This window comes from Manis javanica, chromosome 8 (assembly GCF_040802235.1).
Source record: "Manis javanica isolate MJ-LG chromosome 8, MJ_LKY, whole genome shotgun sequence".
Taxonomy (NCBI): Eukaryota; Metazoa; Chordata; class Mammalia; order Pholidota; family Manidae; genus Manis; species Manis javanica.
Window position 1 is genome coordinate 14,896,025 of NC_133163.1, and position 23,125 is coordinate 14,919,149.

The following is a 23,125-nucleotide window of genomic DNA, read 5'->3' on the forward strand; positions in this document are numbered from 1 at the left end:
TTGTGCAGCTGGCTAAATGAGAAGGGGGAATGCTTCAGGAGACACAGCCGCACAGCAAGAAATCCACAGACAATGGGAGTGTAGGGTCACATGCTAAAACACTGGTAGGTTTGGGGGTAGGAAAGTAAGGAAGCTCCTGTGGCTGCTGTTTTTTCCATGTCATCACCTGAGAGTGAGGAGGAGGTGAAGTAGGTGGGGGATAAAGTTTTGAAACTGTCACTTTGGAATATGGGCAAGTAAACATATATATTAGGAAAGATATGGTATAATTATCATTCAAATACATTAGCTGTGTTTTGGGTAGACACTAAGGGGACATCTTTTGTCTCTGACAAAGCTTTTTCAGCCCACCTAAGAGTATCAGGAGCTATGAATGTGACATTTTTGATCCTTGAGGCAATTCAGAGAGACAGCTCTCTCTGGTCCTGGTTACCATTTGTAGTTGCCCATTAAATGACTTCAGTGGTCTTTCTCTAAAACAGAAAAAAAGGCAATTTATTAGTACACAGAGTGAAGCTCAGAGAGGGTGGTCTGAATTTGCCAATCCAGGAGCTCCGCGATGTGCTTCCTATCTCTTCTGCTCCGCCATCCACAGTGCTGGCTCCACCCATTAAGTGTGGTTGCATTTGTGGTCATAAAAAGGCTGCCAGTAGCAGGTGGAGCTACACGCTCCCTTGCTTTCATCAAGTGGGGAAAGCAGAAAAACCCTTTTTAGAACCATGACCTAAATAAAAAAGCCTTCCTTTTAGCTGGAGCCTGATGGAGTCATTTTAGGACATAAACCAAACTGTAAAAAGACACTGGGGAAATACATGTGCAGGTTGGCTTAAATCTGGGTTACTGAGCTAAATCACTAGCGGCAGAGGTGGGAGTGTAAGGGGATGGCAGCGGGGTGGGGTGGTGTTTTCACAATGGGTTTAGACTAATCAGTAGTGCAGGCAGTGGCTTACCCCTCAGTCACTTGCACTACGTGAGGGAGGAGTGGCTTCCTGAATTAAACTAGGTTTATTAAGAAGGAGGGAATGGATGCTGGCTAAGAGTTGTCTACTACAGAAACTGAGGGTGAAATACAGCTGACACATTTAATGGCCCATATTAAAATATTGTTTTAAAATACAGTTATTCCTACATCGAAGGCAAAGTAGTGGGTGGAGAAAGATTATCCCTTAAAAGTTTGATTCTTATAAGATCCAGTTAGTAATTGAAAGAAACCCTTCTGCCATCTCTATACTAGAGGCTGAATCAAGAATTATAAAAAGTTGGTGGGGTTGGGTTTTCAAGACAGCTCCATCTGATGGGTACTCACAACCGCACGCCTTGGCCGGCTCTGCCAGCTCTGAGGTGTGTGTCATTTGGGGCAAGTCACTTACTTCCTCAGAGCCTGAGTTCATGGGGAAACATCGCTTAGAAGTAAGGATTAGGGAGTATGAGATGTCCCCTGTAACGTGTCTGGGCTGTGAGGGGCACTCAACGACTAGTGGCCGGCCTACAGGGAAGGAAGCGGAAAAGAGTTGTAGCTGTGTTATCCTAGCATCATGAATGGCCATTTTTTAATTACAGGAGAAAATAAAACATGCTTAAAGAACGTAATTTCATCTTTCTTTAGTAAGTTAAAGAGGCCTTGAGAATTTCCAGTAATTTAAATCTTAAGTACTGTTGATGTAAATTTAGAACAGTCTAAATGTATAGCAATCCCAAAACATAATGACACCTGGATGTTTTAAAATATAAATTCCAGGTATAAGCTGAGTGATGTTTCTTGAAAATTCATTATCTGACTCATTGTGTTTAGACAAGTATAGTATATGGGTTGCCCAAAGGTGCTGTTTGTAAGCATATAAAAAATGTTTCTATATTATAAAAGACCTATATAATTTTTTTATCACTTGCAAAAAATTAAAGAGTGATCTGTATATATTTACATTTTAAATTTAAATCATTCAGGTTACGTTTATTAGTACCTCATATCTTTTGACTTTTATTGAATGAGGAATATTCTAATTTTAGTCCATTACTTAAATTATTATGATCAATCTTTCATATATAAGTACTCTGCTTTATTATATGGTATACTTTTTTATGTCTATTTCCATGCAATTTTGATTTTTTACAGTTGCATAGATCTTTGAACAATTGTCATTTACTGATATTCAAGTCCCTGGCTTATATTTTAACTGTTTTGAAGAGCTGTCAGATTTAATTTGTCATTCTATAAATTGTAGGTGGTATACAATATGTTTGCCAGAATATTTTTAGAGACCAAAATTTCTTTCTGCATTAAATCACGTTAAGGCCGCTTGTCTTATTTAGTATTTCTCTATTTTTGCAGTATTTGTAGCCGATTTATAATTTGAAGCAAATGCACTTTAGTATATTGATTACTAAAAGCACTTATGTTCTGAGACTAAATGAGCTTCTGAATTGACTTACCATTTTTATAGGATGCAGTTCATGAGAAAAGGGCAATACAAAGCTATAATTTTTTAAATAGAAAATACAGAGAACTGGGAATATTGTAAGCAGCAGAAATGGGCTAAACAAGATGAATAACAAGAAATGTAATTTTTTAATAGATTAGCAGTTTTATTTCTCCCATGAAATTCTGTTTAAAAAAAACTATCTTGTAGAGTAATGAGAACTTAGTTTTTTACCAGCTTCCTTTATGTGTGATTGAAAATTACTTTTGAGCTCTATTCAGGTGGCTTCCTACCTGTTGCCTTTCTCAGGTGTGTTTGCTTTTCATCTCTCCTTCCTGTAACATAAGTACTGAATATACTCTGATATTTAATTATTGCATAATATTTGGGTATTTCTCCACCTAATATTATAAAGATTTAACAGTATCTAAAACATGGACTATTTTTGAGGAGTTGTTTAAAGTTGTGATTACCTTTTGCTTGTCTAAATGTTGTTTTCTCAAAAGTGCAATTTGAACTATAGCCTCAAGGAGTATTATGTATTTTTTCATTAAGTCTCTCCTTTTTTTAATTTAATCTTAGTTTTGAGCTTTTTTTTATTAAATGCACAGTCTTTCTTTGGTACATATTTTTCCATGTTTCAGAAATGAGTGTCTGTCAGCTTTAGAAAAAGGAACATTTGTAATAGGTGTATTACAACTTCTGGATTTTATTTTTACTTAGCTACAGCTCCTTCTATCCACATCTGGGATGCAATTAACAAGCAGACTTTATCTATACTAAGATGCTACCATTCAAAGGGAGTGTGTTCAGTCAGCTTCAGTGCTACTGGCAAACTCTTGCTGTCTGTGGGACTGGACCCAGAGCATACTATTACCATTTGGAGATGGCAAGAAGGTAGGATTCTTTTTTCTTTGTGATTTTTAAAAATAAGAATACTAGGGTAATATGAATTCTCTTTTTACTGTTTGCCTTAACTTAGTGATTGAAACCATTGTTCATTACATGGTTGTAATGAACCTACACAATACCCAGTGTACAAATGGTATTATTGTAGGTATGTTACACTTTAAAAACCCAGTGAAATCATAAACTCACAAAGCATAAATTACTGAAAGTTACTGATACTATTGTACATGCTTCATTACTCTTTCCTTTCAGTAAGAACCTATGTAAGTCTCTGCTAATATTTGATTGGTTTGGAGGAACTTAAAAATGGAAATGGAGTATATTGTAAGTGATAATGGAAGATCAGTGGGGTAATACTATACTTAACATGCTCTAGACAAAACTTTCAGTTACGTAACTACTAGAGAAAATGAAGTTCTTAGAGCTACGAGGAAAAAGCAGAGGATATGGCTTCAAAAATCTAAAATGGCCCTTGAATGATAATGAAGCTCTCCATAAATGCATTACTTGCGAAAATATGTAAAAGACACTTTACCCAGAAATTTATATCAAGGGATTGTTCCGTAGCAGTGCAAGGAACATGCCCTCTCATAAGTATTTGTTTTGTGAACTATGTATTTTGAATAACTGGTTCTGTAAAAATTAGCTTAGTTCTGACATTGACCTAGATAATTTTGTTGTACCTTTTTTATCAGGTGCCAAAATTGCCAGCAGAGCTGGTCATAACCAACGTATCTTTGTGGCAGAATTCCGACCGGATTCGGATTCCCAGTTTGTGTCTGTGGGAGTAAAGCACGTGAAGTTCTGGACACTGGCAGGACGGGCTCTTCTTAGCAAAAAAGGGCTCCTGCGCCCCTTGGAGGATGCACGGATGCAGACCATGCTCGCTGTGGCCTTTGGTGCAGTATGTCTCTTAAAATGCATGTGGAGTGAGACTTTAAATTACATAAATAGGACTACTGTGAATTTTTTTTGCCTTAGAAACATTAATGTTTATATGGCACTGTAATGCACTAATCATTATATATGTCTTGCTCATGCATTTATTTCATCATTCAAAATCTGATGCTGTCAGAAATCAGGTAATGGGAAAGAAAGTTAATGAGGGAGGAGGATTATAATGAAACGTTCGAGTCCTTGGCCATTGCTGTTCTCAAAAACCTTCTTTAATTTTGTAATTGTTACCCTAAATCTAAAATTTCTATCTTCTTAATAATTCCTCATGGTCCTAAACATTTGTCAGATTAACAGAGAGGTAAATCAAGAAATGTAATTTTCAAGTGTTTAAGGTTTAGGATTTCCTTTGCTTCCTATAATCTTAATTCACTGCTTATCACATGTTGAAAGTGCCCTGGGCCAGTCTTTTATTCAAAGGACAGCACAACTCCTGGTCTTCACAGAAGGGGTGTTCAAGAGCCACCCTCTCCCCTATCCCATCCAGGTTGTGCTTTTTGTACATCTCTTTCCTTCAATGCCCTGCCCTGGCCAGCCTTTGTAAATCCTTTGGTGTATCAAAAACCCAGGTGGATTTCCTTACATCCAAGTGGTAATGTAACACTTGAAGGAAGTAAATAATATTTTTAGAACCTTTAAGCAGACTTATGTTTTTGAGAAGAAGACCATAGAAAATGTTGGTTTTATCATATTAAACTTCAGTTACACATTTTGGGAATTACTTATGTAAGGCCAGTAATCCCTTTCCAGAAGAAAAGCCCACACATTAAAATGCTTTGGGCATTTAATTTGCTCATGCAGACTAACTTTATTCATGTATAAAATTTCTTATGTTTCCCATCCCCAGTAGAAAATAAATTTAAAGACAAAAATATTCGTTTTAATTGGCTTATATTTGAAACAACAGTGCATTCAGTGAGAATGTTTTGTTACATAACAGGATGCATTGATGTTCAGTTTAAGCCTTTTGAACATTCTCTCTGATAAGAGCAGGGGAGTAATACTGGCTTCTACACCTGAAGCATTTACATTCTAATTGCAGGTAAGGCCTGAATTAATGATGCTCATAGATGAAAAATATATTTATTGTTTTCCAAATATGAGAGATAGAGAGTATGCATAAATGCTGAGGAATTTGAAGTAACATTAAACTGTTGTTGATAAATTGAACATAAAACTATAAGCATTCTCATAAAAACTAAAGAAAATCTCAGTTTGTTTTTGTTATAATTCAAGGTCCTATTTTACTATTGTTTTTTTCATAGTGTTACTAGCAAAAGACCATACATGAGCTCCTCTAAAAGTGAAGCTAAAATGAATGAAAATAGCTCATGATGCAGGATTTAGTTTCTCTGGTTTCCACATAAATGAACTATATCAGGATTACACTTCTCAAAGTGATCTTAAAGTATTATTAAACTTTTGGTACCTTATCAAATTCTTATTTTGGAATGCAGAAATCCATTAACTTTTGTGTTGTGATTTTAAAAGATCATGACAAATGTTAATTTCATATATAACTTCATAAATTAGTGAAATAAAAAAAACTCCTACAACTTTGCTATAATTTTCTGTGGCAAAATATTTATTAAACCTAATAAAGTTATTTTTACTTCCCATCCCTATTCTTTTTTTCACTCTGAGTTATTAATGACCTTCAAGTTATTTCTTGGGCAGCTAGAGGCAAGCAATCCCGGAGGGACAATATAGGATGAATTTTACACATGAAAAAGCTGATACTTATAGAGGTTAAAGGTCTGGTCCAAGGTTGTTTCAGCAAATAAACAACAGAAGTGGGAAAGGAAAAGGCCCGACAAGCTAAGCCTCAAGTTCAGATGCTCGGGCCCTAGAGCCCACTGTCTCTCCCACCTTACCATTCCTCTTGGTATCCAAGAGTAGGAAATAGGTTCACACTTACATAGAGAATTGCGTCTGTTTGAACTCTGAACTTTTGATGAGTTTATCTCCCTTTTCCCCACTCCTTTTCAGAGTAACTTGACGTTTACAGGTACTATCAGTGGAGATGTCTGTGTGTGGAAAGATCACGTACTGTGTAGGATCGTGGCCAGAGCTCACAACGGGCCTGTGTTTGCCATGTACACCACACTGCGAGATGGACTTATTGTGACTGGTGGCAAGGAAAGGCCGTGAGTCCTCTTTTCACAGTCTTACTGAGTATTTATTAACTGGGATCTACCTGAGGCCTGCAGTTAGTTATTCTAGTTATTTCTAGGCTACACAGATTATCCCCTCCAACTTCCCCCCTCATATGCTTTCCTTTTATGTGCCTTCTTCTTGATTCTTATCTCTGATCTTACATTGCTTCCAGTTTTTTCGTTTTGTAGATAAACGTAAACTCCAGCAGCTGGAGTGACAGTTTTTCTGAGGTATGGATAGGAAGTTAACCTGCAAGTTGAGAAGTGATTTTCTTAATGTCTATCTGTCTATATAAGCATTTGCTGGTGACCCATGGTAGAGTCTTTGCCATCAAACCCAGGACGTGTCTTGACTGCCTGCTTGCTTTTTTATTCAAACTGGATACTAATAAGCATTCTGCCTCATTAGGAAGGATGAGAGGATACAAGAAACAAACTGCCTTATTTGCTTTTGCTTGAAGCAAACTTGTTAGATAAAAAACTGTTTAATACAAGACCTCTTAAAATTTCAGTCTGAGAAGAGGCCTTTATTTGGAGTAAGTTTCAAATTTCCCAAAGCAAAAATGTATTCATGTGGAAATGTACATGGCCAAGGAGCAAGTACCTCTCAATACAGGAGGGGAAGGACCCACAGGCATTAAACACGAATGCAGCAGCTTTTGCCTTTGATGTGCAGGAAGGCTGTATGCTGGCGCATGGGCAGGTTCACATGCAGGAGGGCCGTATGACGGCGCACGGGCAGGTTCACATGCAGGAAGGCCGTATGATGTGGCACACGGGCAGGTTCACATGCAGGAGGGCCATATGCCGGCGCACGGGCAGGTTCACATGCAGGAGGGCCATATGCCGGCGCACGGGCAGGTTCACATGCAGGAGGGCCGTATGACGGCGCACGGGGAGGTTCACATGCAGGAAGGCCGTATGATGTGGCACAGGGGCAGGTTCACATGCAGGAGGGCCGTATGCCGGCGCACGGGCAGGTTCACATGCAGGAAGGCCGTATGATGTGGCACACGGGCAGGTTCACATGCAAGAGGGCCGTATGATGTGGCACACAGGCAGTTTTTTTGTTTGTTTTTTTACGGGTGTTTTTTTCCTAAGACAAGCAGTTCATCTAGTAGAAAATACAGAATATGTTTTCAGTTCCCCCAAGAGAAAACCCATAGATGGGCTACGATTTGTCTCTGACATATTACTCTGACACTTGTGTTTCCCACACGTTGTCTTGCACAGCTCTGCTCATTAATAGCCTACCAAACTATTTCAGTAGGGTCATTACTAATAATGGTAGGAAAGAAATGTGCTTCTCTTTTAGTCTTTAAAATAATTCCTATAGGATAGCACCTGTAATCCTATTATCTCCTTGCATTCCCATTATCTTTTTCTGCACTAAAAGTCACCTTGTACATTTTCTTAAGAAGTATTATGAGAGAGGATATTTTTGTGGAGTGACTAAATGAAAGTATGCTTGTGGCAGAAAAATGTGTTTTCATAAAATGAAATTGCTTAAATGAAAGATACAGTGTATCTTAAAATTGCTATAGAAAGTTTAGAGGAATATGAAAGTAAATTATAACTATCAGGGCCTTTTTATTTTTTACTGTTCTGCTTATAATTTAGTATTTGTTTATAAAAAGAATTATTTGTAATAACCAATACTAAGCGCCTGTTTTGGTTTGGGTTGTTATTTACTTAGGTCGAAGGAAGGAGGAGCAGTCAAACTGTGGGACCAGGAGCTCAGGCGCTGCCGTGCCTTCAGGCTTGAGACAGGACAAGGCACAGACTGTGTTCGCTCTGTGTGCAGGGGCAAAGTAAGATGTTCCTTGAGCCATCACAGTGCAGCAGACAGTAGAGAAGTTAGTCCTCTGGTCCCCACCCTCTGCAGCTTGATGAATCATACCTAAAGATAGATCTGCGCCTTTCCCTTTCTTCGCAGTCCACTGTTGGCACATACGCAGTCTCTGCACCGGTGCGATGCATAAAATAGCCAGATGTTCTCCTGTCTGAACACTGTATTTAAACCTCCATATTCTCTTGAATCTGCCAATTCAGTTATGGTAGACAGAACCGAATTTTTTTGCCAGTTGACTAATTTTGATTTTAACAGCTGTCCCCATTTACACACACACACACACACACACACACACACACACACACACCCTATAAAAAATTTTGACCATATACACACACACCACTATAAAAAGTTTTGACTAGGTATGCAATCTCACTAAGTGCATTTATAAATCATATACATATATTTCCCTTTGTATGTTATAGATTAGCTAAGCTTACTTTTATTTATACTTACTTTTAGACTAAAATCCAATACTTTCTTCCTGTATCTCAATGCACTTTCACCTGTTTAGAGCTCTTCAGATTAAAATGTCATAGTTAAAGTGAAAACTTGGATGATTGGCAAGGCCAGATGTATTATTTTATGGAACAATTCTGTTCCTTAGCATGGACTCTGCTGTGCAGCCCAACCCAGAGCTCTTGCAGTTGACCCTCTAGTCACAGAAAGCTTGAATGAGCAAGCTAGAGATCGATCTGCTTGCTACTAGATTCGGTCAAAGCAAAAAGCTCTCCGAATGTAGGTTATAGGGTCACTCTTATATTATTAAGAGCAACTGTTGTACTATATTACATGTTTGTCCCATTTGTGTTTCAGGGCAAGATACTAGTTGGGACAAGGAATGCTGAAATAATTGAAGTTGGAGAGAAAAATGCAGCATGTAATATTTTAGTTAATGGTCATGTGGATGGACCCATATGGGGACTAGTGACACATCCTTCCAGGGACTTTTTCCTTTCTGCTGCAGAAGATGGGACAGTGAGACTCTGGGATATTGCTGATAAAGTAGGTACAATTTTTTAAAAGATGTTACAGTGTCTAAGAGGGAAAGTGGAAGTCCTAAGCCACTTAAAGAACTTCCTCAGAATTAATATAGATCAGAAATTTGGAGAGAAATTGGTTTATTTCTATGTACTCCACTTAATGTAGTTTTCTATGACTCTTGGTTCTTATGCAGAAGATGCTAAACAAAGTGAATTTGGGACATGCTGCTCAGACTGTGTGTTACAGCCCTGAAGGGGACATGGTGGCTATTGGAATGAAAAATGGAGAATTTATTATTTTACTGGTGAGCTCTTTAAAAATATGGGGAAAGAAGAGAGATAGACGATGTACAATTCATGATATCAGGTCAGTCAACAAATGGAATAGAATTTCTAATATACTTTTAAAATGACCCTGTTTGCATTTAAGAAAAGGTCCTTGGTGCCTGTAGCATTTTATCACATCAATTGTATGCTGAAATATGGCTCTTTGTATGCTTCTTGCTAAATTGTAAGTTTACTGGGCAGCAACCGGCGTGCCTTATATGTACAAAGGGAGGATTTGATGAGTATCACACACGACCCGTCCAGCAAGTTCATCACTGCACAGAGGAGAGCCATCTGCCTTCAGAAGCTGGCAGCCTGGGAAACTGAAGTTATCTTAATAATCTCAACTGAATATATAGCCCATTTAATTAATATTCATTGAACACCTATGCTCCAGAGTATGAATTTAAGCTTTTCTTGAACCTTTATTTTTCAATGCTTTAGCTTATTTTAAGAGGCTGCCATTTACTGTGAGCACGTCTCCATGATCAGGAGGTGCCACTGGACCCAGGTGTCAGAGCCCGCGCTCTATTCACCACCAGTAAAACCCTTCGACAAACGAACCATCCTCTCCACTTCAGTGTATAAAACAGTAATGGCAGCTTCCTACAGCCAGTGTTCGTAAGGTACCTCAATTGAATTGGTCGATGCTGCTTCCCATATCACTAGGCAAGAAGTACATTATTTTATCTTTTAAAAACTTCCAAGCATCAGGTAGTGTCACTTCATCTGATAGCCGGAGGTGAGTTAAGTTGGTCTGTGTTCTTTGCTATTAAGATACCATTTTTCCAGAGTAAAGAATCCTATTTTAGTGAATTATATATCCTAGTAATTATGTAATTAGTGGCTTTTTTAAACCAAGATATTTCTAAAAGAATTAGTAGATGAAAATTCAGGAACTGTTTAAAATTGAAGTAAAATACAAAGCTTTTTGTTTCATGTAACACAAATATAATCTCAGTGTACATAATCAGTTGTGTCCATCACATAAATCTATTTGAAGCCATGAGATACCTATACTAATTTTTGAAATCTGGAAAGGAAAAATCACTGGTCTTAACAGTATACTATATTTCATGTAGTCTGATGCATCTGTTCACGTTTTATTACATATTCAGGTTTAGTCCAGATTCCCGATTTCTGGCAGTGGGTTCTAGTGAGAACTCAGTGGATTTTTATGACCTAACATTGGGCCCCACCCTTAACAGAATCAGCTACTGCAAAGACATCCCAAGCTTTGTCATTCAAATGGACTTCTCTGCAGACAGCAGATATCTCCAGGTACACTACCAATACTGTACGTCCGGTTTGTTAGTGACTGCGTTTAAAATGCCTGAATTCCAGAGCTTCTGAACTCTTGCTATTTACTATTCACTGTTTTTGCATTCTTTAGTATCCTATTCTTATTAATCCTTATCTCGGTTTCTTTCTAAGATTTTTGTAGTAATTTTTTATGTCCTTAATGTTAGAAATATACATCAAATAGCACTTTACTAGTATACTGTACACTTCTGGATTTTGCCACTCATGTATGAATTCTTGTCCCATCTTAACACCATGAAAGGTCTCCACTGGTTGCTATAAACGGCATGTCTATGAAGTGCCTTCAGGAAAACATCTTATGGATCAGGCTGCCATTGACAGAATTACTTGGGCTACATGGACTAGGTAAACATTTAATATATTCAGAGATGAAGAATTGACTGAGGGTCAGTTAGGAAAACTGGAAAATCCTATTCCACTAGGAAATAGTCCTGTATTTTAAGGTGTGGTTATCTTGAATTCTTCCTGATAATGAAAAGCTTACGCTGGGACCTCTTGACCACACATTTTCCCATGCTCAGTTCTTTTAAAGAAAGGAATTCAGAGTTATGCCTTTAAAGATGCTCTGATATTTTCCTTAACATAGGTATAATAGTAGTAAATAAAAATACATACTGGGGACTGTTAATTTTATTATTTCTCTAAGTAATGCTTACAGTTGTTAGAAATAAAACCTTATAAATTTGTTCAAATTTGCTGGCTGTAGAACAGGTAACCATGAGTATCCATTTTTTGGTCAAAGTGAAAAATGCCATTGAATTCTTGTAGTATGAGCATCACTTCTCATTTTAAAGTTTATTAGCTCTCACAAAGTATTAACTGAATTCTTTAAGTATTATTTAATCTGTAAACCCTTAAAATTATAGAATGTCATGGGAGGAGGGCCATCTAGATAACCTGCCTTAACATAACTTACTTCCTGTATTTTAAATAATTAGGTTCTTAGAGGTTAGTTACCAAGACGCTCCTTCAGTGCGGTAAAGCTGTTTGCTGTGGTGGATTCTTGTGTTCCTTTCCTCTAGTATTCTAGGAGATGAAGTCATGGGAATCTGGTCCAGACACGCAGAGAGGGCCAATGTCAACTGTGCCTGCGTCTCTCATTCAGGAATCAGCCTTGTAACAGGGGATGACTTCGGCATGGTTAAGTTATTTGACTTCCCATGTCCTGAAAAATTTGTAAGTTGGTGTTTGGCTTAGTAGTTTATGTAATCTTACCCAATGTAGATGTCTGACCGTTCATACTCTCTCCCACACATTAGCTAAAATGTTGTCTTCTGGTTAGAAAATATGTGTTCCTACAAGTTTTTCATACCTACTAAACCCATTACTCTGAAATAAAAGCTATTAGAAATCCTCTCCCTGCCCACAGTAACTTCATCTTTGCAAACTATCCTAATAAAATTATGATTAACCTACCAAACCTTTAACCTATCACCAAGTTTTAAATGCCTTCCCTCAGAGGAGAATTTTCCGAATACCTGGAGACATCTGACTGTGCAAATCACCAGTGTGAACGACAGATCCATTACTCACTGAAAAGAAGCATGTCATCCCTGGCTGTGGTCCTAATGCCACTCTCCCCACAACCCTAGTGATGGAAATTACAGCTTCTGACAGGAACTTCTGACGTGTGTGCATCACATCTTCAACTTTGCTTTTCATTTTTTAGGCAAAGCACAAAAGGTTCTTTGGTCATTCACCCCATGTGACAAATATTCGATTTACCAGTGGTGATCGACATGTTATTAGTGCTGGAGGCGATGACTGCAGGTTGGTAACATTCTCAGCTCAAGAAGAGCAGACTATATTTCACTAGTTATTAAGAGATTTAATATCACCTCTACAGCTTCATTTTATGGATGCAACCGGTCAATATTACAGTAAGGTAGCATAACCAGACTTCTCCTTGGAACTATGTACAATGTAAATGCACAATAAAAGGAGTTAAGGATAAATTTTATGTAAGTATGATCTTAAAGCTCATTGAAAAACTATAATGGACTCACTGTAATTTTTTGATTGCAGTTTATTTGTCTGGAAATGTGTACATATGCCTCACTGAAAGATATGGATGCTCAGAAGACTCTTCATAAATTAACACCCTTGAGAGACCAGAATTACAGAAGAGAGGGGAAAAACCAGAACCACTGTGTGGTCAAGTGGTGCTAACCTAAGATTGTTAACAGGGATAAATGTCCAGAATCATCAAAACAGAAGATTGGAGATTCAAAATATGTGCTCTATGTACTGGATAGCTGTTCATAATCCATACACTGCCAGATAATTACATTTCAAGGAAGAGGTGAATGAACCCATGCTGGTGAAAGCCAGCCCCCCACCTCCGCCCCACTTTGGGGGAGTGTGCAAATCTGGCAGACCTGCTGAGGTGGGTTAGGGGACAGCACTTCTCAAAAAGCAAACTAAAACCTCAAAAACCCAACGTGGATAGTTTTCTTTTTTTTAGCAAATCTGTTTTTCTTTTTAGAATTTATATTTTATTTTCAAGGTTCATTGTCTAAATTTTATCCTTATATTTACATAAGGAAACACCATCACCGACAAAGGATCAGTTTTTAAAAGGCAAATATCATTATCCCTAAGGAAATACACACAGGCTTTACTGGAGTATTAATGCTGCTTAAGCATAATAAAGCTCTTTATAAAGTACATTTTTCTCTTGACAGTTTCAAATTCAGGAACAAATCCAAAGTTAGTAGTATATGATCACTACAATTTCCTTTCTGCTGTCAATCTTTTTATATTCAGAAGTTGTCTCCATAGTTGAAAAGTAGAAACATTATAGCCTCATTAAAGAAAAAGTAGTATGATGATCATTTCCCATGGTGTACAATTTAAGGCTTTAGATAGGAACAGTATTTAAAACTGGGAGAGAATATTGAATATTTAAAGATGTAGTCTGTAAGAAATATGTTTAAACATGTAAAGTGTTAAATTCATATTTATGTTATACAATTTAGTAACTTGACATTTTTAGTTTTTCTACTGGAAAAATTTAATTAGATGAATGCCTCCCCATGGGTCAACTTCCAAAAGGAATGAGTACAGGTGTACTTGCAAGACTTGTCTGTTGAAACTCCTTTTTGGCGGATTGGGGCTAAACTCTTTAAGATCTTTATTCACTTTAAATGCTGCCAAAGATCAGTACTTGCCATTCAGGAATTTGCTGTTTAACCTATTTGTAGTTTCCTGAAGATTGGAAATTATGTAGACTGCTATTTAAAAATATATTTTTCTAAGTGTGAAAAGTTTAAGATGCTCTATTGTCTTAAAATTTTTTATTTTAATGTGTTAATTATCTTTGTAGCAGAATAGACACCTTCAAGTTTCCAGAAATCTCAGCTTGGTTTGACAAGACATGGAGATTCCTAGTAATATATTTTGTATGTCCAACTCCTTGTAAATACTAAGAACAGAAATGGCTGAATTATATCACAACCTAACTAGTGACTAACCCTGGTCAGTTTTAAAGTCTGAATAGCTATGTCTAGAGGACTAATTTAAGGCATTAAGGAGCTTGAAACATAAGATCATATTCTTTCATTATTTATCTCAATCGATTCTCCCAAATTAAGCTAAATTTTAGAATACCTTTAATGTTACGTTTCTATTCATATATATTATAAAGGCGGAAGTAAGGAAAAAAATTCCCCTGAACCACCCTTTCCATTTTTGAACCTGTTAAAGTTTACAGATTTTCCAAATTTGCCAGCTTTTGGCTAAAGAGAAATTCCACTTTACAGATAGAAACACTATACCCTTAAGTAAACTTATATATGATAAAACAGGTTTCACTGCGTTTGTGTTCTTCCAGTGGCCAGTCTAACAAGCCAGGCTTAATCACTGCTGTCAGCTTCACGAGCAAAGGTCATGTTGATTTTAAGCAGTCAGTCATCCCACAAGCACCTTGCTTACACCAGCCATCAGCTAAGGGAAGATGAATAACCACAATGGGCTGTGTATATTCTGCCCTTTGTTTATTGTTCTGGCCCAGAGAATTATTTTATCATGTACAGTGTGTAAGCTCCTGTTTGGACCTTAGGGCTTCTCCCAGCGCCTCCACTCCCGATTCGGTGTACCCACACATTCCAAAGCACACTGCTGCCACTCACGCGTGCCCTTGCCATGCTCATTCCCTTCTTTTTGTGACCCCTTTTTGATGGTAGTTCAAGTTATACAACGAATGTCTTATCAACCTTAGCTTGCCCATAAACCATAACCACTGAAAGATTAAAACTCTTAAATGTGTTTCCAGGCAATATATATTAAATGCCAAAACCTAGTCTGGTTTTAGCATGTTACTGACTTGTAAAATGGCCTAACTGAACCACTTAAGCCCTTGTTCCCCATTTATGTTCTTTATCGTGAAATCCAACTATATACCAGAGCTACATACTAAGAGTCTTTAAATTTCTAGAGACAATTCACAACAAATTTCTTCCACAGAGATGTAAAGCATCTCCAGTAAAGAGCCCTGGAGAGAGCATCAGAGGGGCACACTCTGGCTGACGTGAACGGCCCCTTCACCCAGGCCGCACTGCGCGGTGGCCCAGTGCCCCAGTGTGCTTTGTCTTCCTGCTTCTGGCTTCGCCAGGGTTTGGACCCAGCACAGCAAAGTGCAGCTGACAAAATGGTTTCGTAACTGGTTAATTCTTTCTTCTCCCAATAGAAAAGCAATGGCCAAAAAAACAACAGCCTGATTGTTTTATGCTCTTAAACTTGGACTTTTACACATGTGGTTTTGTTATCACTTGGGTATATATATGAACGCTGTTTTTTAAGAGTTAGCTTAATTTGGTCCTGAGAATATTTTGAGTACTTTCCCTTTTGCATTAATTCACTCTTTTCTAACCAAGTTTTAGCTTTACTTTTTAAAAACTTCTATACATCAAGTCTTTAAAATTAGTGATCCATTTGTTATTTCATCCTAAAGCATTTGACACTTCTTGCCTTAACTAGTTTAAAAACCACACACACAAAACTGTATGTATTCAGTAGTCCAAAAGTTTAGTCCTATTTTGTGGTTTACCCATCTAATTTCTGTAATTATATTGTCTGTCATTTAAAATATACTATTTAAATCTAATTTCTACATTTAAAAAATTATCTTCAGTAATAATGAAGTATATTTTCTGTGGGATTATTTCTCAGAATGTTATTTTTCAGAATGTGAGAATATCTATGTATAGGTGTAATCTTGGGAGTTTAAAGTCTGTTTTCTGATACCTTATGTATATACCTGTAAAAAGTTTTGTATAATTTTGTGATAATGTAGTTCCCTAAAATATTTATTTAAAAAGTACATGTTAATAGTAAATGAAAGCGTTTTAAGGAATTGTTCATGGTTTTTCACTTGCCGTTCCAGCTGTTCCCACCCCTTTCCACCCTGCTGCAGGTCACCCCAGTCATCCTTCTCTGAGGATAAGTGACTCGCTATTTGGGAACCACTTAGCAAAGTGATATCCACCCTGAGGAGCCTGTATTGTTATCATCATGCTTTTCAAACTAAATTCACTTAAAATTAAAAAGGATGGAATGAGTTGGCCATTCCTCTTTTCAGAGTGGATTTATGTACATTCTATAATCCTTGGAGAAAAGTGAAAGCGGCAGCCCAACTTTTGGGATAAGGTCCCCCTCACGACATCCATCGTATACACATTACTGCTGGGGCCCCAAAGTGCACTAACAGTTCTGACAAGGATTTCACCACGTTGTAAATGCTGATACTTGAAACAGCAGCATACAAACACGCCTCATAGATTTTAATAGAATTTAGCTTTTCCTTAAACTGTCTTTCCATAGTCAAAGCAAAATAAGAACCCAGTGTTAAAACCACTTAATAAACTTACAAACTTGAAAAATTAGACAGATAGGCAATAAACTTCATATGATGAAAGCAATATATTCCAAGTTTCAAAGATTTGACAAGTTCTGTAGAACACCTTTCATCGGTAGATGGAAACTTTCACTTTGAATCTTCTGCCAGACAGGACTGGGTATCATTCACTGAATAAACAAAACCAAAAACAATTTTTAAATTAACTTCTTTGCATTCACATTTATTATATACCTTAGGTAAACTATTTTCAGACAATACTCTTTCTACAGATTTACAGTATAAACAGACTTTTGAACAATCCAATTGTATAAAGCACATAAAAGAACATGTATTTGAATTTATAAGCCCCACTAAAATTTTTTAGAACTTTTACAATTAGGATCTAAAAAATTTTAATACAAGAAAATTGGTGTGATATTTGTAAGCAGTGTAACTGCTGGACACCTTGGTATAAACATAGTTAAGAAATCTAATCTAGAAATGATCTAGGTGACTAAGCAAAACAAAATTTGGTATATATACTGATTTTTCCAAAGGTCTCTTGTAAAATTAAACAGCAGAGAAAGTTTCCCCCCAAGTGTGCTTACAAATATAAAAAACCTATGTTATTAGAAAAGTATTTGAAATGACAGAGACTAATTCTGATTTTCACCTGGTCTGAGGTCGAATCCACTTCAAGGCGTGTCGTGGAGGTACAGTAATGGTGGGATGGTAGAACGTGCAGTCGGGTCTCGTACACTGAGTGTTGAATCTACAGTGCTAAAGGGAGAACAGAGTTTCAACATCTGCATAACCAGTACAAATAAACCCCAAGACAATCTGGGATGACAATACCCAGTATATAGTCTGTAACATTCATTTTATTACACCAAAGCCTTAAAAAATGAGCCCCTCTCCCCTCACTGCAAGACAAAATCCTTTTGTCAAACACTTTATATGAGTAACTGCAAGTTAAATTTCAAAAGGAACCTTAGCATATAATACTTCTAATCCACATAGTAATCACCCTGTACATCCTGCCCGAGGTGCCCTTACATCCTTCCCTGAGCAACCTCTACACCCAGCTGCACTTGGGGGAAGCAGAGGCCTTTGCATGTGGGCTTCAGGCAGCTGCTTCCGAGAGACCATTCCTTCCAAGCATCTAAACGGCTGGAGACACACCAACTTTTGGCACACAGACAAAGCCAACATACCATACTGGTCTGGACGGTATTAAGATGCACTACTGAGTTTCTTCATCTCAGTTCTGGCACGAGGTGGGCAAGTAAGCAAAAAACCCCACATGCTCAGGGGCAGAGAAGAACGGAAACTGACAAGCAAATAGCCAAAGGTGAGCTTCACTTTCCTGAGAGCTTAGGATCCCTAACATTAGTTTCAGAACGCTTGGCCTACAGGGCCAGAATTGGGGCTGAATGAAAACTAGGGAATGACTTGAAAGCTTTAAAGGCTATAAAGTTAACAGAAAAGAAAAACTGGCAAGAAGAAAAACAAGACATTCCATTTGCTAGTAATCTTCCAAGCTAGAAGTTAGATCATTTCTGGGAAAACTAAAGTTCTTACTTTTGGATGATAGAAGGGACATTCCATTTTCTTACAAGCAGGGAAATAACGGCACAGCTGACTGCTAGATGGTGGTGCTGGTGTAGCTGCTGACAAAAATGAGGACAAAGACTAATCAAATTTACTTGGCAAATAATTTCTAATGCAAGTCTACTGATGTTTTTACAGGGACCACTTTAAATTACAATACAATGAGGTTTATATATTCCTTATCAAGACAAAATATTTCAGAATAACAGAGTGGGCATATTTGCTCTTTAAAGACTGATTAGAAAACATTCTGGCACAATGGTCACAAAACTATTCCTTTCTTTTTCTTTTTAAATTCAGTTTATAGTCACAAAATGTCATTTTCCATTTTTTTACCCCAATGTATTAATAGTGCAAAGTCACTAACCTGGTTTTGGAGACAGTACTGGAATTCTTCTACTCATATGAGTGAAGGGACAATCTGGTTTAGTACATTTTGCATCGTATTTACAATTTGGATGAACAAACAAACATTTTTCAGCAAATTTACAATTGGGGAAGGCTCTATAAAACAGAAGGTATTATTAGTCACTTTAATCTTCTCAGAGCATTATTTAACTTTTGTAGAGGGGCTCCTTACACTCATACCACATAACTGCTTGTTTGAGAAATACAGCAATAAGAAAAAAAGGAAACCCGTTTTTCAAATGGGTCAAATACTAAAATAGGACACAATTGTCTATTCCAAAGCTTATGGTAGTAACAGATTTTCAACTCAAAAGATAAGCCACCACAAAAGGCAGAAGGGTTTTTTGTGGTAACAAGCACACCACTTTCTCTATAATTAAGGTCATGTTTATATTATTTTATGAAGTAAACTCAGTATGATGAGCTTAACACAGGTGCAAGGCTCTGTGCTCCAAAACAGAGACTCACCCCATGGTCTCCCTATATTACATGTTATTCTCACATCAGAATTTCCCTGGAGTTAAAAAACATGGAGAGATACCACCTACAGGACCTAAAAAAATAAACCCAAACATCTCTCAAAGCTCATGCCATTAAACCAGCCGGCAGCTTTGGCAAAATCATAGCCATCCAAAAGTTTTCTCATTACCTTTAACTAATTTTCCCCCAATGCCTTAAAAGCTGTGTATATGTGTATGAACACAATATACACAAATAGCATTTGTCATATAACCATTTCCTAAAATTACAGAATCCTCAAGGAAACCAGGAATTTCAGCATCTCATAGGTCTGAGGCACAAAGCTGCCTCCTCTCACTCACCCTTTGCCCCAACACACACACACACACAGACACGCGCGTGCTTTAGGGGGGCAATGGTAAGTGCCGTAAAGCTCAAGCTTATCCTCAGAAAAGGAACAGTTAGGTTCTAGGAAACCGACCTGAAAACAGGGTCAGTCTGGGGCTACTCACTTGCATGGCGAGACGGGGTGGTGGTAGGCACACTCGTCCCCATTCTTGCAGGCAGGCCAGTACTTGCAGCGCTCCCCAAGCTTTACCGGTCTCTGTGCCACGCCCAGTTCACTCATCTCTGCTACAAAAGGAAAGGAATTAAGGGTATCTCTTCAATTCTGATCAGTACATGGTACCTGTAATCAATTTCCACTAAAATTCAGTCTTAAAATCTTATTCTATCTATGTCTAGAAAGTCACACAAAACAATGAGTCAAAATAATCTGGTAAACACTGACAAGATAACCCAGTAAGAGGCCCCCGAGCAGACTGCAGTTCTCACTGTGAACAGTACAGTGGACAGTGATGTGAGGAGAGCCGAAGTCTGCACACAAAAATACCAATTCTCAATACGATTTCAGAGCTGAATTAAATATATAGAGGGAAGAACGTTAAGCAGAGAGCCAATGAAATGGAAACTAACAACACAAAGTGTCGAAGAACACGAACTCTCATATTCAGGGGCCATAGGAGTGGCCCTAACACAGTGTTCCCGCTGGCTGGCATCTTGCTGTCCTCTCAGTCCAGGTGATCAACTTACATCAGCGTCTACAGAAGGCGAAGACTTCTGCCTAAAGTGGGCCACAAGTGCCATTCCCTAGTGGCGCCTGCCTGGCAGAGGGAGCCTGGCTGGGTGTAATGACGGACGGCAGGCAACCCCTCTGCGGAGGAAACAAGGGGAGGGCGGCTGGGGAGCGTGCGCCACACTGTGCACCGGCTCGCCACCACGCCACACCCAGGTATGGGGCCGGTTACTCTGACGGCGGAAAGCGGCCCATGCTGCCAGACCGTCTCTCCCAATTCAGAAAGGCAAAAACCTTCTTACAAGACATAAATGTTAAATGCTGGCAACGATTCGAATTTAAAACACAAAATAAACCAAATAACTTTACGCCTGAAGGCCACAATGACCTGCCAACCTCTGGCCCAAGACACCCTTTAAAAAAAAAATCATGGTGTTCTGTATTATGGTCCATATCCACGTTTGTCGCTTCAACCACGGCCTCTGGTTTTCCTGCCCAAGGTCAGGCGGGGGGATTCGGCTCTGTGACTTACTAGCTCAGCAAGACACTTCATGCTGACATCTCTCAACTGCAGTTTCATCTATGCAACAAGGAAGTGGGGTCTTCCTTAGAGTTTTATGACAAAAAGCAAACCTGAATCAAAACAGGCAACCAATCAAAACCTAAATGAACAGCAGCTAGCTAGCATTCTGAGTGCTCCCAGTTTCAGTGACCTATCCTGAGGCTTCAGTCCAGGGCACCGGGCGCACAGACCCCATCCTGGAGCCTAGACAGGAGCAGCGGCAAAGAGCTGTTTTAACTATATATTCCAATACATACAATTTTCATGCCACTTTAAAAATAGTAAAAGTCACCATTTAGCTCGAGAATATAAAAAGTATTCTTAGTCTCAAACACAATCTGGTAGGGCTGGAAGGAGTTTCCCCACCTCTAAGTGGCTTTGGCCTCGTACCTGCAGAGAGTATGTGTCTTACCCCTCCTAAAGAACACACTTTACAGATGATGGAATATACACAAGGGCCAAAAGGAGCCAGTTAGTGGACAACACAGCAGGCTGGCTGGAAAATGGAGTGAAGTAGCTAGACACAAGCATTATTAAAGAAGTTAAATACTTTACAAAGACCCCCAATCCTTCTGATGGCTATGTTAAGTCATATATACAAAGGTCATGACTCTGGTTTTCACGAACATTTACTTTAGCTTTTCTTGTTTAAGTTTTAAGAGGCAAATTCCCTTTTTATTGTAAGTTTATAAAATCTGTACTGCCAAGAAATGACCAGTGAGGGCGGCTTCCAACAGATGCTGCTGTCGGTAGTACCCTTGAAACACTGAACAGAAAGCCACCGCAGCATTCAGACAGTCTCCCTGCCTAGAGCAGGACAGCAAGAAAGCCAGGGCCCCTTGTGACCGTAAGGCAGGAGTCTCTCAGCTTCACTGATGTTCTAGCTACTACAAAGCTCCGTCCTCGAGCAGCAGCGAAACGCCAGGAGTCAGGCCAAAGCCACAGTAAAGGAGGCTCACCACTCATCACATGTGTCTCCATAATGGCCACGGCACCTGGGAAACCTAGGCAAGAATTTTTACTAACATGTTATTTAGAGTGTCACTGCTATGACATACATACCGATAAAGCCTAACATGGACATCTACATGCAAACAAAAGGAGCAGCGGCAAAGAGCTGTTTTAACTATATATTCCAATACATACAATTTTCATGCCACTTTAAAAATAGTAAAAGTCACCATTTAGCTCGAGAATATAAAAAGTATTCTTAGTCTCAAACACAATCTGGTAGGGCTGGAAGGAGTTTCCCCACCTCTAAGTGGCTTTGGCCTCGTACCTGCAGAGAGTATGTGTCTTACCCCTCCTAAAGAACACACTTTACAGATGATGGAATATACACAAGGGCCAAAAGGAGCCTAACATACCAAAATTTACACTACTAATCTAAAAACCAAAGTAGAAACACCAAAATTTTCTCTCATTTTAGACAAAATACAAAGAATCAAGAAATCTGCACTGCCTACCTGACTCCAGATTTTACCACCTCATATCATTTTAAAACTGTTCTTCCATTTTGCTAGCATCAGATCTTCACCTCAACCCAGCAGAACCATGACACTATCTAGTGACTCATATCAAAGCATTCAAATTTAACAGATTTCTCTTCACCCACACTTAATTATGCTCCCTCTAAAGATTATTATGTTTTTAGTGACTGAAAAGCATACTAACACATTTACATGTCTCTGCCAAGAAGAGATTACTTTGGAAAAATTTCAAACCCATGTTTCATTTCCTGATACTGCCCATTTCTAAGATTCAGTAACTGCTCCCCTGCCAATGAAGGTGTTTCTAAAAATTTTAGAAGGTATGAGGAAGGTATGACTATCACTCTCGATCACAGGCGGAATGCTCAGTGGCGGTGGACCTGCCACAGGCAAGCGGCCGGCAGCAGTGAGGGGCGCGGCGCACCTGCCGGACAGCCTGCTGCTCCGTGCAGTGAGCTCATGGCACCCCCACTAAATACTACACTTCAATATTAATTTAAACAAAAGGTCTTTTCTAAGAAGTATCTTAACAGACTAAGTTAGAAACTCCTTTCAAGGGCATTTCATTGAAGCAGAAATAGCATCAAAACCCAAATTCATTTTTCTATCAAATTACAAGAGACTATTGCTGATACAAGGGCAGAGTAACAAGTACACAGCTTCTAAGGAAAAAAAGGTAACAAGGTGTAAAGAATGATGGCTCATCCTTTAACAAGCATGGTTGAAATTTCTGGCTTTCATGGCTGAACTCCATTTTAGCACT

General features: G+C 38.4%; 2 protein-coding genes across 20 annotated transcripts in view; one reads left to right on the forward strand and one right to left on the reverse strand.

The window, feature by feature from the left end:
* The window catches only part of EML5 (EMAP like 5), a 131,010-nt gene extending 114,524 nt beyond the window's left edge, over nt 1-16,486 (forward strand). For 4 of the 7 annotated variants that reach the window (XM_073242007.1, XM_073242008.1, XM_036991886.2 and 1 more), the window contains 11 exons: nt 3,141-3,314; nt 4,022-4,230; nt 6,270-6,427; nt 8,133-8,247; nt 9,105-9,293; nt 9,466-9,638; nt 10,717-10,879; nt 11,163-11,266; nt 11,944-12,097; nt 12,591-12,691; nt 12,947-16,486. In XM_073242007.1, the coding sequence (XP_073098108.1) occupies nt 3,141-3,314; nt 4,022-4,230; nt 6,270-6,427; nt 8,133-8,247; nt 9,105-9,293; nt 9,466-9,638; nt 10,717-10,879; nt 11,163-11,266; nt 11,944-12,097; nt 12,591-12,691; nt 12,947-12,983 (1,577 nt within the window). In that variant the 3' untranslated portion in view covers nt 12,984-16,486. Of the gene's footprint in view, nt 1-3,140; nt 3,315-4,021; nt 4,231-6,269; nt 6,428-8,132; nt 8,248-9,104; nt 9,294-9,465; nt 9,639-10,716; nt 10,880-11,162; nt 11,267-11,943; nt 12,098-12,590; nt 12,692-12,946 lie in introns of those variants that run through there. The other 3 variants (XM_073242009.1, XR_012133726.1, XR_012133727.1) reach the window with 3 other exon arrangements.
* A 200-nt stretch (nt 16,487-16,686) lies between these two features.
* The window catches only part of ZC3H14 (zinc finger CCCH-type containing 14), a 36,375-nt gene continuing 29,936 nt past the window's right edge, over nt 16,687-23,125 (reverse strand). For 8 of the 13 annotated variants that reach the window (XM_017679877.3, XM_036991905.2, XM_036991904.2 and 5 more), the window contains 5 exons: nt 19,748-19,868; nt 18,736-18,872; nt 18,339-18,427; nt 17,431-17,537; nt 16,687-16,945 (listed from right to left, as the gene is read on the reverse strand). In XM_017679877.3, coding sequence (XP_017535366.1) covers nt 16,939-16,945; nt 17,431-17,537; nt 18,339-18,427; nt 18,736-18,872; nt 19,748-19,868 — 461 coding nt within the window. In that variant the 3' untranslated portion in view covers nt 16,687-16,938. The remainder of the gene's footprint in view (nt 16,946-17,430; nt 17,538-18,338; nt 18,428-18,735; nt 18,873-19,747; nt 19,869-23,125) is intronic. The other 5 variants (XM_017679878.3, XM_017679876.3, XM_036991903.2 and 2 more) reach the window with 2 other exon arrangements.